At 34.4% G+C, this 14,385-nt stretch overlaps 1 protein-coding gene across 12 annotated transcripts in view; it reads left to right on the top strand.

Moving 5' to 3' along the window:
• The window catches only part of TASP1 (taspase 1), a 294,418-nt gene that overhangs the window by 65,598 nt on the left and 214,435 nt on the right, over positions 1-14,385 (top strand). For all 12 annotated transcript variants that reach the window (XR_008289218.1, XR_003423891.2, XM_053200260.1 and 9 more), the window contains one exon: positions 4,829-4,935. Coding sequence is in view for 10 of the 12 variants with exons in the window: in XM_053200260.1 (XP_053056235.1) it covers positions 4,829-4,935 (107 nt within the window). In the remaining 2 variants the exon portion in view is untranslated. The remainder of the gene's footprint in view (positions 1-4,828; positions 4,936-14,385) is intronic.

Below are 14,385 nucleotides of genomic sequence, written 5' to 3'. Positions count from 1 at the left end.
CTGTATCTAGTAATGTTTACTGCCTTGAAGTCTACTTGTTTGATATTAAAATAACTGTAGGGACGCCTGGATGTCTCAGGCAGTTAAGTGTTCAATTCTTGATTTCAGCTCATGTCATATTCTCAGAGTTAGTGAGATCAAGCCCCACGTTGGGCTCTGTGCTGACAGTGAGGAGTCAGGTTGGGATTCTCACTCTCCCTTTCTCTCTACCCTTCCCCTGCTTATGTGCACATGCTCTCTCAAACTAAATGAGTCAACATTAAAAAAAAATAACTATAATAGTTCCTTTCATTACTATTTGCATGTATATCTTTTTCTGTTTTTAATCTGTCTGTGTAATCTTATGTTTAAAAGCAACACATATAAATTAAAAAATTGTTTTGTGTGTGATCTTTGTATTTTAATTGGTGCATTTAGTCCATTTACATTTAATTTAATTACTCATATATTAGATTTGAATCTAATCTCTTACTCTTTGCTTCTTATTTGTCCCACATGGTCTGTGTCTCCTTCTATATCTCATTTCTTGCCTTCTTTAGTATTATTTTCCATCATTACATTTTCTTTTTCATTAATATGTTTCTGTTACCTTCTTTTACCATTCTCTTTGAATTAACTTAGAGATTTCAACATACATACTTAGGAAAGTTTATTAGATAATAGTACTTTTTACCACTTCTCAGCCAATGCAAGAACCCTAGAATACTCGAATGAACTACATGTAATGTCTTCCCAACTTTTGTGTTTTTATTTTAAACTCGGTATGCATTTAAAACAGTGGGAGACATTATTGTTTTATAACAGTGAGTTTTCATTTAGATTTGCCTATTTACTTTTTCCTTTGCACTTAATCCCCTCCACTTTTTTTTTTTTGTCTTTCATCTTTCACTTTGTATTATTTTCTCAGTTTCTGAAGAACACCCTTTAGTATTTTGATTACCATAGGTCTTGATGGTGATGAATTTGCTCATTCTTGTTTATCTGAAACTATTTTTATTTCACTTTCATTTTTGAAGGATATTTTCACTGAATATAGTGTTCTGAATCAGCAGATATTTCTTTTTAGCTCATTGCAGGTAATTAGTCCACTGTCTCAGGCTTCCATTTTGCTGTTGAAAAGGCTGCTGTCATTTTAACTTCTGCTTATTTGAAAGTAACCTGTTTTCCCTCTTGCTGTTTTTAGATTTTTCTCTGTCATTGTTCTTACTCTCTTTTACTTAATGTATCTTATTATGAACTTTTATGATTTTAATTTAATTTATGGATATTCTTTGGAATTATTAAATCTGTAGATTAGTGGCTTTTATAATTTTGGAAAAGTTCTTTTCCAGTTTTCTAAAACATTACCTTTATTCCATTCTTTTACCTTCATCTTATTAAATTCTGATTAAACGTATATTAGACCATCTCACCTTATCTTTCCTGTTTCTTAATGTTTCTTTGTTTTTCTCTATTATTTTATTTCTTTTTATTTTATTTTATTTTATTTTATTTCTTTTAGCTGTATTCTGGCTTTTTTCTGATCAGTCTTCCAATTCATCAGCTTCTTTTTCTATATCCTATCAGCTACCAAACATATACATTGAGATTTTAGTTTTGAGTATTTATGTTTTCATTTCTAGAAGTTCTGGGTTTTTTTTTTTTTTTTGCTTGTTTTTTTAAAAATCTGTGCTATCTTTAGTTTACAGTATGAACTATAGCTACTTTCATGTTTTTTGTTTGTTTTTAAATTATTATAAGTGTGCTTGTTTTATATTTCTGCCTGATAATCTGAAATCCTAATTGGGATTTTTTTTCTCTGCTTGTTGTCATTTATAGTGCCCCGTCTTTTTTTTTTTTTTTTTTTTTTTTTTTTTTTTTTTTTTTGTGCCTGATTATCTTTATGTGCTTATCATTGCCCTTAAATAATTATTTGTGTAATTTCACCATGGCCTAGGATGAAGGTGTTTTTCTCTTGTATTATATTTTGCATTTATTTTTGCCAATTGTGTGTGCACTGTTTATGGGGAAAATACTCCTCTGTCTGTCCTTTACTCTCATCCTACTTTCATACTCAAAACTCTCTACATCACTTTTGATACCAGATGTATGGGTTTCTACACCAAGCATTTCTTCAACACCGTCTGGGTGTCCTACAATTCAGTTCAATTCTGACTCTAACTGGAGTTAGTGTAGACCACACAGGTCAGGGCTGTCTTACTAGTTTACCCCCACCTCTTGCCTCATTAGATGCCAATTGAAAGTGTAGGTTGTCACTTGTACTGACCAACTGGCTATAAATCATAGGTTCCCATGAGGCCATCCTTAGGTCCAATTAATTTGTACCATCCTCCCAACATGTAGATATGTTTAGCCAGCTGGCAACTCTCCAAACCTTGTACTTTTGGGATATTTATGGAGGTTTCATCTTCTAGGTATGCTCAGTCATTAACTCAATTGCCAGTCCCTCTCTCCTTCCCAGAGGATGGAGATGGGGCTGAAAGTTTCAAGCTTGTAATTATGGTATAGGCTTTCTGGTGTCTAGTCTTCAGCCTGACGCTAGCTAGGTGCCCACTAAGAATTGCCTCATTAGAACAAAAGGCATTCATATCACCCAGGGATTCCAAGGGATTTAGGAGTTCTGTGTCAGAAACTAGGGTCAAAGACCAAATATTAGAACAAAAGATGGTCCTAGTACTCTTATAATTTAGGAAATTACAAGAGTTTTAAGAGATCTGTGCCAGGAACTAAGGTCAGAGACCAATATATATTTTTAATATTATTTCACATACCATTCATCAGAATTTACTTAAACTTAGTTCAAAGCTTAACATTCCCTGACCTACCCAGACTTCATGTTTGCAAGTCTGTTGAAGGGCTCCAGTCAATCCCAAACTTATTAGGGGTAGTTTTTGTTTTTTTTTTTTTTTTCTTTCTAATTCCTCTTATCACTGTCCTTGTCCTCCTCTTTATTTTTTTTCACCCTTAATCTAAGACAGTCTTGTCTGAATGGACTTCATGTTGGGATAGAAGGTAGGGACAGACTTGTATAGTTCTGAATCAGCTCTACTATGAGACCATTAGCCCTTTTAATACCTAGCTTATTATGGGAAGTGTCTCTTATGAAACTTGGCTCTGGGCTTGACTTACATCTTTTCTTGATGCCTTTTAACCAAACTCATGTGTGCTTGTGTTGGCAAATGCTCACAGTGCCATAATAATAGCATTAGTCTCAGTTTACCCCCAGAATTTAGCTTGGTACTTTTTATAAGTTTTTTTAATGTTTTTAAGGTGCTGTGTTTCATATTTTATCTGACATTTTTAGTAAATTCAGTAGAGAATTACTCTGAATAATTTAGCCTGCCATTATCAGAAAACTTTGATAATCTCTTTAGCATTATATTCTAGTTCATAATTTCTCTCTGTTTTGAAAGATTTTATTTTTAAGCAATCTCTACACCCAACATGGCGCTTGAATTTACAACCTTGAGATCAAGAGTTGCATTCTCTACCAAGTGAGCCAGCCAGGCGCCCCTCATAATTTCTCTTTTATCAGCTGAATCTAATTGGCTGTTGAAATCTATATGTTAAGTTAAAACTTTTTTTCTTTTTTTTTTTTTTAGAAGTTCCATTTTGTTCTTCTTTAAGTCTGCCTGGTCAGTGTATCATTTTTTGGTCCCCTAATTATATTTTCAATATCTTTTTTTTAAATTTCTGTGAGCATAAACATGTTTTATATTCTGTATCTGATTATTCCATTATCTGGAGGCTTTGTAGGTCAAATTATGTTTTCTTATATTTGGCTGACTTTTTAAAAAATTAATGTTTTTTTTATTTTAGAGACAGAGAGAGAGAGAGAGAGAGAGAGAGAGAGAGAGAGAAAGAGAGGGAGGGAGGGAGGGAGAGAGAGAGAGAGAGAGAGAGAGAGAATGAGAATCCCAAGTAGACTCCATGCTGAATGTGGAGCCCAATGAGGGGCTCCATCCTACCTCCCTGGATCATGACCTGAGCTGAAATCAAGAGCTGGGTGCTCAAGTGACTGAGCCACCCAGGTGCCCCTTATTTGGCTGACTTCTATTCTTTATTTTTGGTGGTTCATTTCTCATATACTTTGTAAAAAAAAAATTTTTTTTTAAACTATGGGCTCATGTTAATTGGAAACTGTGAATTCTCTAAGGTCTGGTAAGTTAAGGTATGCTTTTCCAGGGAGTATTTCATTTGTGTTTAATGGGTTTTTGAAGCACTGAAACACTAAGATGTGCATGTGTGTGTGTGTGTGTGTGTGTGTTCAGACCAGACAGATAATATGAATTCTCCTCTAAACTTGTCTGAATGTACTTTTTGCTCATAAATTTTCTAGTGAGACCTTTCCCCCTTTTACATTTATAGCCACAGCTGAGACTTGCAAATTTCCTGTTTCTTTGTGAACAGTGGCCTTTTCTAGTTTTCCCTTTCACTGTGCATATTACTCTTTGAGATTCCTTACTTTTTTTGTCCAAAATCCTAAGATGTTTTCTCATGCTGCATTGTCCCAAGATTTCATCTTGTCATTTATGCAGAGACCTTCAAAACTAAAGTTGGTAGTAGCATGCGTTAGCAGATACCTCTGGGTACCATCTACCTTTAGGACTCTTCTTGTCTATCTGTATTTGATCTTTTTCTTAAGGTTTTAACCTCTTCTAAGGTTATTTCTTTTATTCTCCTACTACTTCAGTGTACATTGCAAAAAATCTTAAACCCTTTTATTTGCCATTCTTACGGATTTTAGTCTGAGAAGGCTCTTCAGGATATCTCATTACCCCATTGCTCTAATATTTCTCAAGTGTTATTTTTAATGTTTCTTTTATAGGATTCAGTTTAGCTGCATTTAAAAGAAACAAGAGGAAACTAGAGCTGGCAGAAAGGGTGGAAACAGATTTCATTCAACTAAAGAAAAGAAGACAATCAAGTGAAAAGGTCAGGAGATGTTTGAAATATTAATCATTAATGTATCATCATGGTATCTATAATTTGCATTTAGACATATAAGCTTTAGAATAGTACTTTCCAGTAGGAATACAATGCATGGCACATATGTACTTTTAAGTTTTCCAGTAGCTACATTAAAAAAAGTAAAAAAAAAAAAAATAGGTGAAATTAATTTTAATAATTACTTTATTTAAATCAGTGAATCCAAAATATCTCTTAAAAATGTAACCAGTGAAAAAATTAGTGAGCTATTGAACTTTCTTTTTTCTTTTTTGTATTAAGTCTTCAAAACCAGTGTATATTTTATGCTTATAGCACATCTCAATTATGACACTAAGTTTTCATTGGAAATATTTGGTTTGTACTTATATTTCATAAAATTAACAGTTGAAAAAGTAGGTTTACATAACAGGTTATGCCAAACAAACTTAAAAACTTTCCAATAATTGAATTGAATACATTTTAAAATTAAAATTAATTGATATTTAATAAAATTAAAAATTTAGTTTCCCATATGCCCCTGTCACATTTTAAGTGCTCAGTAGCTACATGTGGCCCATGACTACTGTTTTGGTTCTTACAGCTCTAAATAGTGATTCTTAACATGGCTATTTAGAGGGTAGAGTGTGTTTTAAGGAAATATATATATTGGATTCATGTAGATTTTTTACATTCTAATTACATGTTTCTGTTTTTTATTCTTTTGCATTCTTTGTTTGCATTTCGTGTGTTAATGTGCCATCATGAGTCCATGTGTTGTATTTGTTAGGTGTTTTGAGGGGTAGAAAGAAGTTGAAAACCACGACATTCTTGCTTAGCCTGTTGGGGGCCAACAATTCATGTTGGCTGTCTCATATCACATTTGTTTGATGTACTTTGACATCTCATTAATGTTCTTTATTGATTATTCCTTCTATAATTGCTCATATACTGGTTTATGCTTTAGCTGTCATAGTTTTATATTATTTACCCTATATAAAAGCATAATAAATGATCTTTCATAGCTATATATATTTTCCCAGTATGTTGCCACAAGGAATCAAACATTTTGACCCAAATCTTTTCATATTTCTGCCAGAGATGAGTAGGAAATTAGAGGGTGAATGAACAAATTAGTAAATAGATCTTGGTGAAAAGGGATAGTAGTGTGTTTCCGTTTCTTGGGTTATCTAAGGGAGCAAATTTAAGACTTTAAAACCTTTGACCTTTTAAAATACTGTGATAAAATTTGCATGCAGTGAGCAATTTAATCACTTTTATAAATGATTATACCCATGTAACGCATATGCCTGTTAAAGTGTAGAACATATCTAGTTCTTTTGTACTTCCTTTTGGCCAGTCTCCACCTTGTACAGGCAACCACTGCTATGATTTTTCTCATCAAAGATGTTTTGTATTGTTCTTAAACTATGTATAATTGGAATAATACAAAAGGTACTCTTTTCTGTTTGGTTGCTTTCACAAAGTGTTTTTGAGATACTTCTCACTGGCTCATTTTTTTAATTTACTAATTAATATTCTCTAGTATGAATGTACTGTAATTTGTGTCTCCATTCTTCTCTTGTTGGACATTTGGTTTCCAGATTTTAGTTATTCTGAATAAAGCTGCTCTAAACATTCTTATATATGTATATATATTTTTTTTCTTTTTTGGACATAAATGTAGGATTTTGATGCAGAGAAGTATCAGTTGAGAATATATTTAGCTGGTCTTATTCAGAAGATTCATTTTTTTTTCTTCAGAAAATATTTGTTAAGTCGTTACTCTGGGCACTGAGCTGGGTAGGAAGAAAAGCAATGATAAACAATGTGGAGGAAATTCATGATATAATGAAACTATATTTTAGTGGATACAAACAGAAACATATAAGCATACAATTAGGTAAGATAGTTACTATGTTTGGTAACTGTTATGAAGGGAGTCCCTCCTCCCCTGAAGAGGATGTGATACAGAGTACCTTGGATGTGAGAGACACAAGAGAGACTCAAAGCAAGACTCCTTTAGTTAGTGATCAACAGAGACCTGTCTGAGGATATAACATTTGAAAAATCAGAAGTGAGTTTTATGAAGAGTTAGCAGAACTCATTTGAGGCAGAATGAACTGCACGTGCAAGGGTCCTGGTGGGGAGTTAGCATATTGGAGGAATGGAGATGAAAGTCAGTGTGCCTAAAGCAGAGTGCAAGAGGAGAATGGTATGAAACAAAGCTGGAGAGGTAGCGAGGTGCTGGCTCTGCTAGGATCTGGTTGATCATGGGAAGGACTCACAGTTTTATTTCATGACTAATGAGTAGCCATTGATGAATTAAAAGCAGAGAAGTGATGCCATCTCACTCTCATTTTACAAGGTTCTCTTGGGCTGTTTTGTGTTGTATGGTTTTGAGGGTAGGGGCAAGAATAGAAGTGAGGAGACTAGGAAGTTACGATAGTTGGGAGATGTTGACAGTGTAGACTGTGGGTGATAGGGATGAAATTGAAGAGAAGTGAATATATCAGGGATATATTTTGAGAGTTCCTAGAAATACAGGCATTATTGCTGTCTGAGATATTGGGAAAGAAGAGAGAGGAATTAAAAGTTTTAGCTTCAGCAAAACTTTTGCCATTTGCTAAGGTGAGGAGGGCTGGAAAAGGTATGGCTTCATTATGATAGAGGTGGGAAGTGGAAATTTGGCCCATATTCCCTTAATGGACTCAGATTAACCAGTACTTCCCATTTTCACCTTAAAACATGTTTCCTGATGCCAACAACACCCTAAACACCCTGAAGCATTAGTTTAAAACACCCTAAACACCACCTTGTAGTACCATGCTCCTCTGCTGGTTTCAGTTGAATTATATGCCACCTAGAGCCTCATTAGGCTTGCTTTTATCTTTGTAATTACATAATTCATTAAGTCTCCTGTAAACTGATGAATACTGAGTTTAAAAAGAGAGTTGTGGGTTTGAAAACTAAGATTGCTGTTTGAGCGCTAACTTGAAAAAATAGAGTTGGTTTATAAAAAATTGCTCTAGAATTAAGTATGGGTAACCCAGCTGTAAAAGATTGAGAAAAATCATAAAAGCATTCTGCATGCAGAGTGCATTGTTAGTATTTTTATATTCTTGTTCTATTTTAAATAAAATGAAACTTGAAATCGTAGGACAATTCAATGTATTATAGTTTATGTAAGAAAGATGATATGGAACATTTAGTTGTGGGACTGCATTCAAAGAAAAGTCTTTGGTCTTATATAAAAAATTGGCTAGTGAATGAACCTTTGTGTTTTAAATAAAAAGAAAATGTTTAAGTTATGCATACTTTGTTTTTAAACGATTCTCTACTTTACCAAGAGAATATTCAACTTTTGAAAAATTTAACCAACCCCTCATCATACTGGTTAGGAGGATTTTCAATAAAAATCTTGATATAGCAGAAGGAAAGATGAATTGTGGAGTTGGGTTACTATGCATCTGAAGCTTGTGGGCAGATCAGGAGAGAGATTCCCACTTGGAAATTATTGTCATCAAAAGGAATATAAATATATATGGCTAGATAAGCTCACTAAGAGTTTAGAGAAGATGGAGGTCTGAAAATTGAATCCTGGGCCAGTTCAACATCTGCAGGCTGGGAAGAGGAAAACTCAGCAAAGAACGAAGATGCAGCAGATAAGACAGATGTATCACCAGGGGAACGTCTAGTTAGCCAAGAAAGGAGCAGTTCAAAGTCAGTCATCACCTGGGTCAAGCACCACTGAGAAAAGAGCTAATGAGAATGGAGGACTCACCATTGGAGGCTTTGGGCCTAGATGAGGACAGTTTCTGTGACATAGTGGTTGTGGACCCCGGTGGCATGGATTGATCAGGGAGAAGAGTGTAGGTAACTCTTTTGAGAAGTTTTACCACGGAGCAGTAAGAGAGAGGTATGAGGTCAAGAGACTGTGCCATTGTCAGTTATGGTCTATGAATTCAATGAGTAATGTAACATACAAAGGCTCAAATTTCTTACGTCTATATGAAAATAGTGATATTCTCTCACAAGCACTGTCTGTTATGAGGAAGAAAAGTGATAATAAGTGTCAAGTGCTTTGTGGCTATCATTGATTTAGTCACATACAATAGTGTTTGCCATTGTGGCCTTCATCTTTAAAGTCACTTAGCCAAGAAAGAAAGAGAAAGGAAGAAAGGAAGAAAGAAAGAAAAGAGAGAGAAAGAGAGAAAGAAAAAAAGGAAGAAGGGAGGGAAAAAGGAAGGAAATTAGGAAAGAAGGAAAGAAAACTGCTGTCCAAATTAGTTACCTTGGGTGGAGTCTTGTAATGGAGAAAGGGGGCTTGGTAAGGGAGGGAGGTAGTGGTGGATGGAGAGGTTGAATTCAGGCATGATTCTAATAGAATATTTTAGATATCTTAAATGACAGGAAAATATTTTTTAAATGTTTGTTTGTTTAGAGTGAGAATGCACACGAGCCAGGGAGGGGCAGAGAGAGGGAGAGAGAGAATCTCAAGCAGGCTCCATGTTCAACATGGAGCCCGATGTGGGCTTGATCTCATGACCACAAGATCACGACCTGAGCCAATACGGAGTTGGATGCATAACTGACTGAGCCATCCAGGCCTCCTGGGAAAATATTTTTAACATTCAGAATATATGATCATTAATGCATACAAAGCTTTGTGCTTAGCACTGACCAACAGAAATGACTAGGATCCAAAGGCCTGCCATTAGGGAAAGATGCTGGCCAGAGGCTTTGTTTTAATAGATGTTTGCTACATAACCTTGGTAGGCCTTGTCTCTAATAGTAAAGTTAAGAAAACATGCTCACAGAGAGAAACGACCACCAGGTAATGAGCCAATGGGGCAGAAAATTATAAATTTTAAGAGGAGGTGTAGTAATTTTTTAGACATATGACAGGAAAGGACAAATAGCTATTTTCTAAATCAGCCTGTATTTAGTTTATTTTTCCTTATCCTCGATGTGTAGTTTCAACATAGTTTTGATTAGCCAGCATTGACTGTGTTTGTTGTCAGTGAACATAGGACTAAGACTACTGTTTGTTGTGGCTACTTAAAGTAACCTGTGAGTTGGGTATATAAATATGATAAAAAGAATAGTGTTTGGTAATTGTCCTAATGTTGATATTTTTTGTTACTCAGTGTTGAAGGAAATAAATATTGTCTTGAAAAGTATATGGTACAAAAAGTCAACATTTTTAATTCTGAAAATAAAGTAAACCAGTTAGGCCCTTTTGTTGCATTGATATTTCTTGTTTTTCTTTAAAAATGTAATTGATTGTACAGATATTAGCACAATACCAATAGAAATAAAAATTAAAGCAAGAAAATTATTTAATAGCTTCCTATCTCACTAAATTGTAGTGTTTTTATTTTCCTCAGTCTTTGATCATTTACATTTACGTTTGACTTAGTTTAAAATAAGAATGGTTAATCCATGGAATGTTTTTGGCGGCAAACTATAGAAAACCTGACTGTGGTTAGGATGTGCATGTTTGTCTTCCTGCTCCCTGGCTTCTTGCCATATAATAAAAAGTTTGGAGGTGGTTGGTTGCTGGCATTAGCTTAGGTTTCCAATGATGCTAGAGCCAACATATCTGGGATTCTCTTAGGCCCTTCTCTCATGTCTTTTGCCTTATGGATATAATATAGCTCTTACAATTTTAGATGTCACATCTGCATTCAAAGTGAGAAGAAGAGAGATGATGTGGGTGGGGGAGACTATTGCCAGATGTATCTGTTACTTTTTAAATCTGGGATGCAAGAGTTTTCCAGAGTCTCCCTATAGACTTCCCCTTAGTTATTTTTGGGGGGAGTAGTAGAGAAGGAGCACAATTCAGTCACTTGGCTGTTCTTGGCTGCAAGAGAACTTAGAAAGTTGAGTGGGTCATCCCAATGACTGTCTTTTATATAGCTCATGGCTTGCTGGTGGACACTTTGTTTTCCCAGACAAAATAGTGGTTTTATTGTCAAAGGAGGGGGAAGAGAGTGGTTATTAGGTCTGCAATTTGTAGCATGTGGCATAGGGGGAGAAAGTTTATATGTTTTCCTTCCCCACAATTAACATGTTCCTTATTACTATAAACTGATATTGGGTTAGGCAGCTAATCTACACATAAATTGGATAAAAACATATTTTTCTTGACTTTCAGGATATATAGATTTTAAGATACAATATTAAAACATGAGGAACATAAATTCTTAGTAATTGTCCTTTCTTGGTAATTGGCACCTCTGTTTCATTCTTGTTTATTTTTTATAACTTAGAGGAAAGACAGGCTGGAGAGGGAGAAATTACTATTTAACTATAGTATTGTATAATATAAAAATAGTAATTGTTTACTCTCTATTCCACTCCCCTCCACTCCCAACCCTTCCAAATTTTTCTTTTAACCACTTCTTTCCCTTATGGTATATAAACAGTCCATACTTTGTGCATGATAGTGCTGGACCACAAAAATGTGAAAGGTGGAACTGTGCAAAGGGGTCTTAATGGCCAACAATTATACTTGTTCCATGACATTTAAACATTTTTGTCAACACATTAAGAACTCTTTTACTGTTGGTTTTAAATGTATAGAGAAATGATTAAAGGTAAGTAAAACTAATACTTATTTAGTAGACTAATTTGAAACATTAGAGGCATTAGAGTGTTTTTATTTCTGCTTTGAAAAAAAAAGTTATCAAGAGGAGTTTGAACAGCACTTACCTTCTTGTCATGTAACTTATGATACGGTGTGAGCATCTTTTTATGTCATGGTGAATTGTTAGACACCTTTTTAGTTTTGGATCAGGTTCTAACATTTTATCTTTTGCTCTTTCCATGTTGCAAAATACCTCCCAGAGTTTGTTTCCTTCTTGCTTCCCTCCCTGTCTTCCTCCCTCCTTTTCTCCCTCCCTACTGTCTCCTTTGGGTTCAGTTTATTTCTTTATTTATTGTATAGTTGACATACAATATTACAGTAGTTTCAGGTTGTACAACATAGTGATTTGGCAATTTTATACATTACTCAGTGTTTACTATGATAAGCGCAGTCATCATTTGTCATCCTAGGACATTATTACAATATTATTGATTATATTCCCTATGCTGTACTTTTCATTTCCATGGCTTATTTATTTTATAACTGGAAGCTTGTACATCTTAATCCCTTTCATCTATTTTGCTACTTCCCTCTGGAAACTACCAGTTTGTTCTCTGTATTTATGGGTCTGTTTCTGTTTTTTGTTGTTGTTGTTTGTTCATTTGTTTTGGTTTTTATATTGTACATAGAAGTGAAGTAATATGTACTGGTCTTTCTCTTAGAGTCTCTTTAATGTAAGTGTTTTTTTTTGTTTTTTTGTTTTTGTTTTTTTTTGCCAGTGTCACTTCCTCTGGGACATCTTTGTCCATTTTATCACAACCACATTCCTTATTTATGTTGATAAATTTGTCTTCACCAAGTTCCTCTGACTCTAGAACTAGGAGTCTCTTGAGTGTGTCAGTGTCCGACATACCCACTATTACCTGTTTCTTCTATGACTTCATTTATTTTTGGTTAGAATCACTTCCGGCATTATCACTTTTAATTTCTTGGCTTCGCGTTCATCTTTGCTGGTCAGTTCCTTCTTTTGATAACCATTTTTGGTAAAATGTCAAATGAAATGATCACTAGGAGACAAGGAGGCAGCACAGCTACACCCTTTGCTGTCCGTGCACAGTGACCCATCACTGACAGACTTTGAAGGAAGTGACACGATTGATTACTGATTGTGATGGGCCTCTGATGATTACATAGTGATCTGTGAACTGAAGAGCTAAAAGTGAAACTATTCACAGTCAACATACCATGGTAACTGAAATTTGAACCGTGGTGTTGAGTGACTGGTACTGTTTAAACTGTGGTAACTGAAATTGGTACTAGGCAAAGTGAGGACTATGTTTCTGTAAAGGAACCTGAAATATTTGTCCTGTGGAGTTTCCTTCAGTATGAGTTTTGCTGCTCACATATTCATTGTACTTTTCTGTCCTTTTAAATTTCTGCAAATTGGCATCTAGATCTCCCCTGACAGTATTGTCATGAAGTCTCATTGTTCGACTGTGTATCGATAGGTCTTGTGGTATGTGTGATGAAGTGATGACATGTTTTAAATTTACTTTTTGCTTTGTTTTGATACAAAAAGAAAAAAGGTAGTTAGCAATAATCTTTTTCATGTTTGAGAAAGAAAACCTTCATTTTGGAATGAAGTGGTTAGCTCATTGGCCAATGGCTGTGATTGGCTCATGCCACAGGACTGACTGAGTTGCTACAAAGAGGAGATGCTCACACTGGGAAAACAAACAGACTCAATGTACACCATAATCTAGATTTTATAAATATCAGTTTCAAACAGTTAGCCCTGGATATTACTAGAAGGGACTCTTTTATTCTTAGAGTATTAAAAGAAGTTGGGGGTATTGTTTGATCTCAATATATTTGATGTTTTAAGCCTTTTTTCCCCCCCTCTTCATTTTTCACAAGCATATTGTTGGAATAGTTTCCATGTTTTTTTCTTTAATAACAGATTTTACAGTTGAATGTACATAGAATTCTTTGCCTCCTCTCACCACTTTTACAAATTAATTTGAGTTTTTAATTAATTTCATTGGTTTTTAGATAAAGCAGTGCTTGCATAGGGTCGTGCAATGAAAGATAATCAGGTGTTTTCCATTTTGTGAATATCTTTTATTCTCTAATTTCTAAGGACAAGTTGAGAAAAATTTGCAATGCTTTATACAATGTTGTGTGTTCAAAACCACTCTAAAGAGATGCTACAACTTTTAATTTTGTGTTCTTTCGCCACCACATAGGGACATCAAATTGGCCACATGTTTCAGAAAGGAAATGTTGGGCCTTGCTTTGTGCGCTTCATATAAATATATTCTATTCTTTTGAAGTATATTGTGGGTAACATTTTTCTCTTTTATCCACCATCTTGAAATTATTATGTAAACGCTTAACTGTATCATACTAAATCACTGTATTTTTTGGGTGAGAGGTAGGTTAAGATCAAAGAAAATAAATGCACAAAAAACAACATATTTTCCTCAGATTGTTCTACTTGTACACATGTATAATGTGTACAGGGAAAGGAGTAATTAGTCTTTTATAGAAATTTACTTGATCTGGAGTTTTGTTGTGTTTCTTAAGAAGATGGTTAATGCATAGATATGAGTAAACAGAAGAAACTTCTTTGAATTCTCTTTACATAAAGAAATATATATTGAAGCTTTTCATAAAATTGAAAATTCATTGTGAAGTGATTACTTCTGTTTGAAATTATTACTTTGAGTTATGATATATTAAAAATTATATTTACATCACCTAAGACTATTTTGATTACTGTATAAGCCTATAGAATTGACATGTAAGTCAGATATGTCTGTCTGCGGTTTGTTGTACTTTATGTAGTTAATCAGTTATTTAAATTC

The sequence above is a fragment of the Acinonyx jubatus genome, chromosome A3 (genome assembly GCF_027475565.1).
Source record: "Acinonyx jubatus isolate Ajub_Pintada_27869175 chromosome A3, VMU_Ajub_asm_v1.0, whole genome shotgun sequence".
Taxonomy (NCBI): domain Eukaryota; kingdom Metazoa; phylum Chordata; class Mammalia; order Carnivora; family Felidae; genus Acinonyx; species Acinonyx jubatus.
Note: the sequence above shows the minus strand (reverse complement) of the source record. Positions and strands in the feature narration are given on the sequence as shown.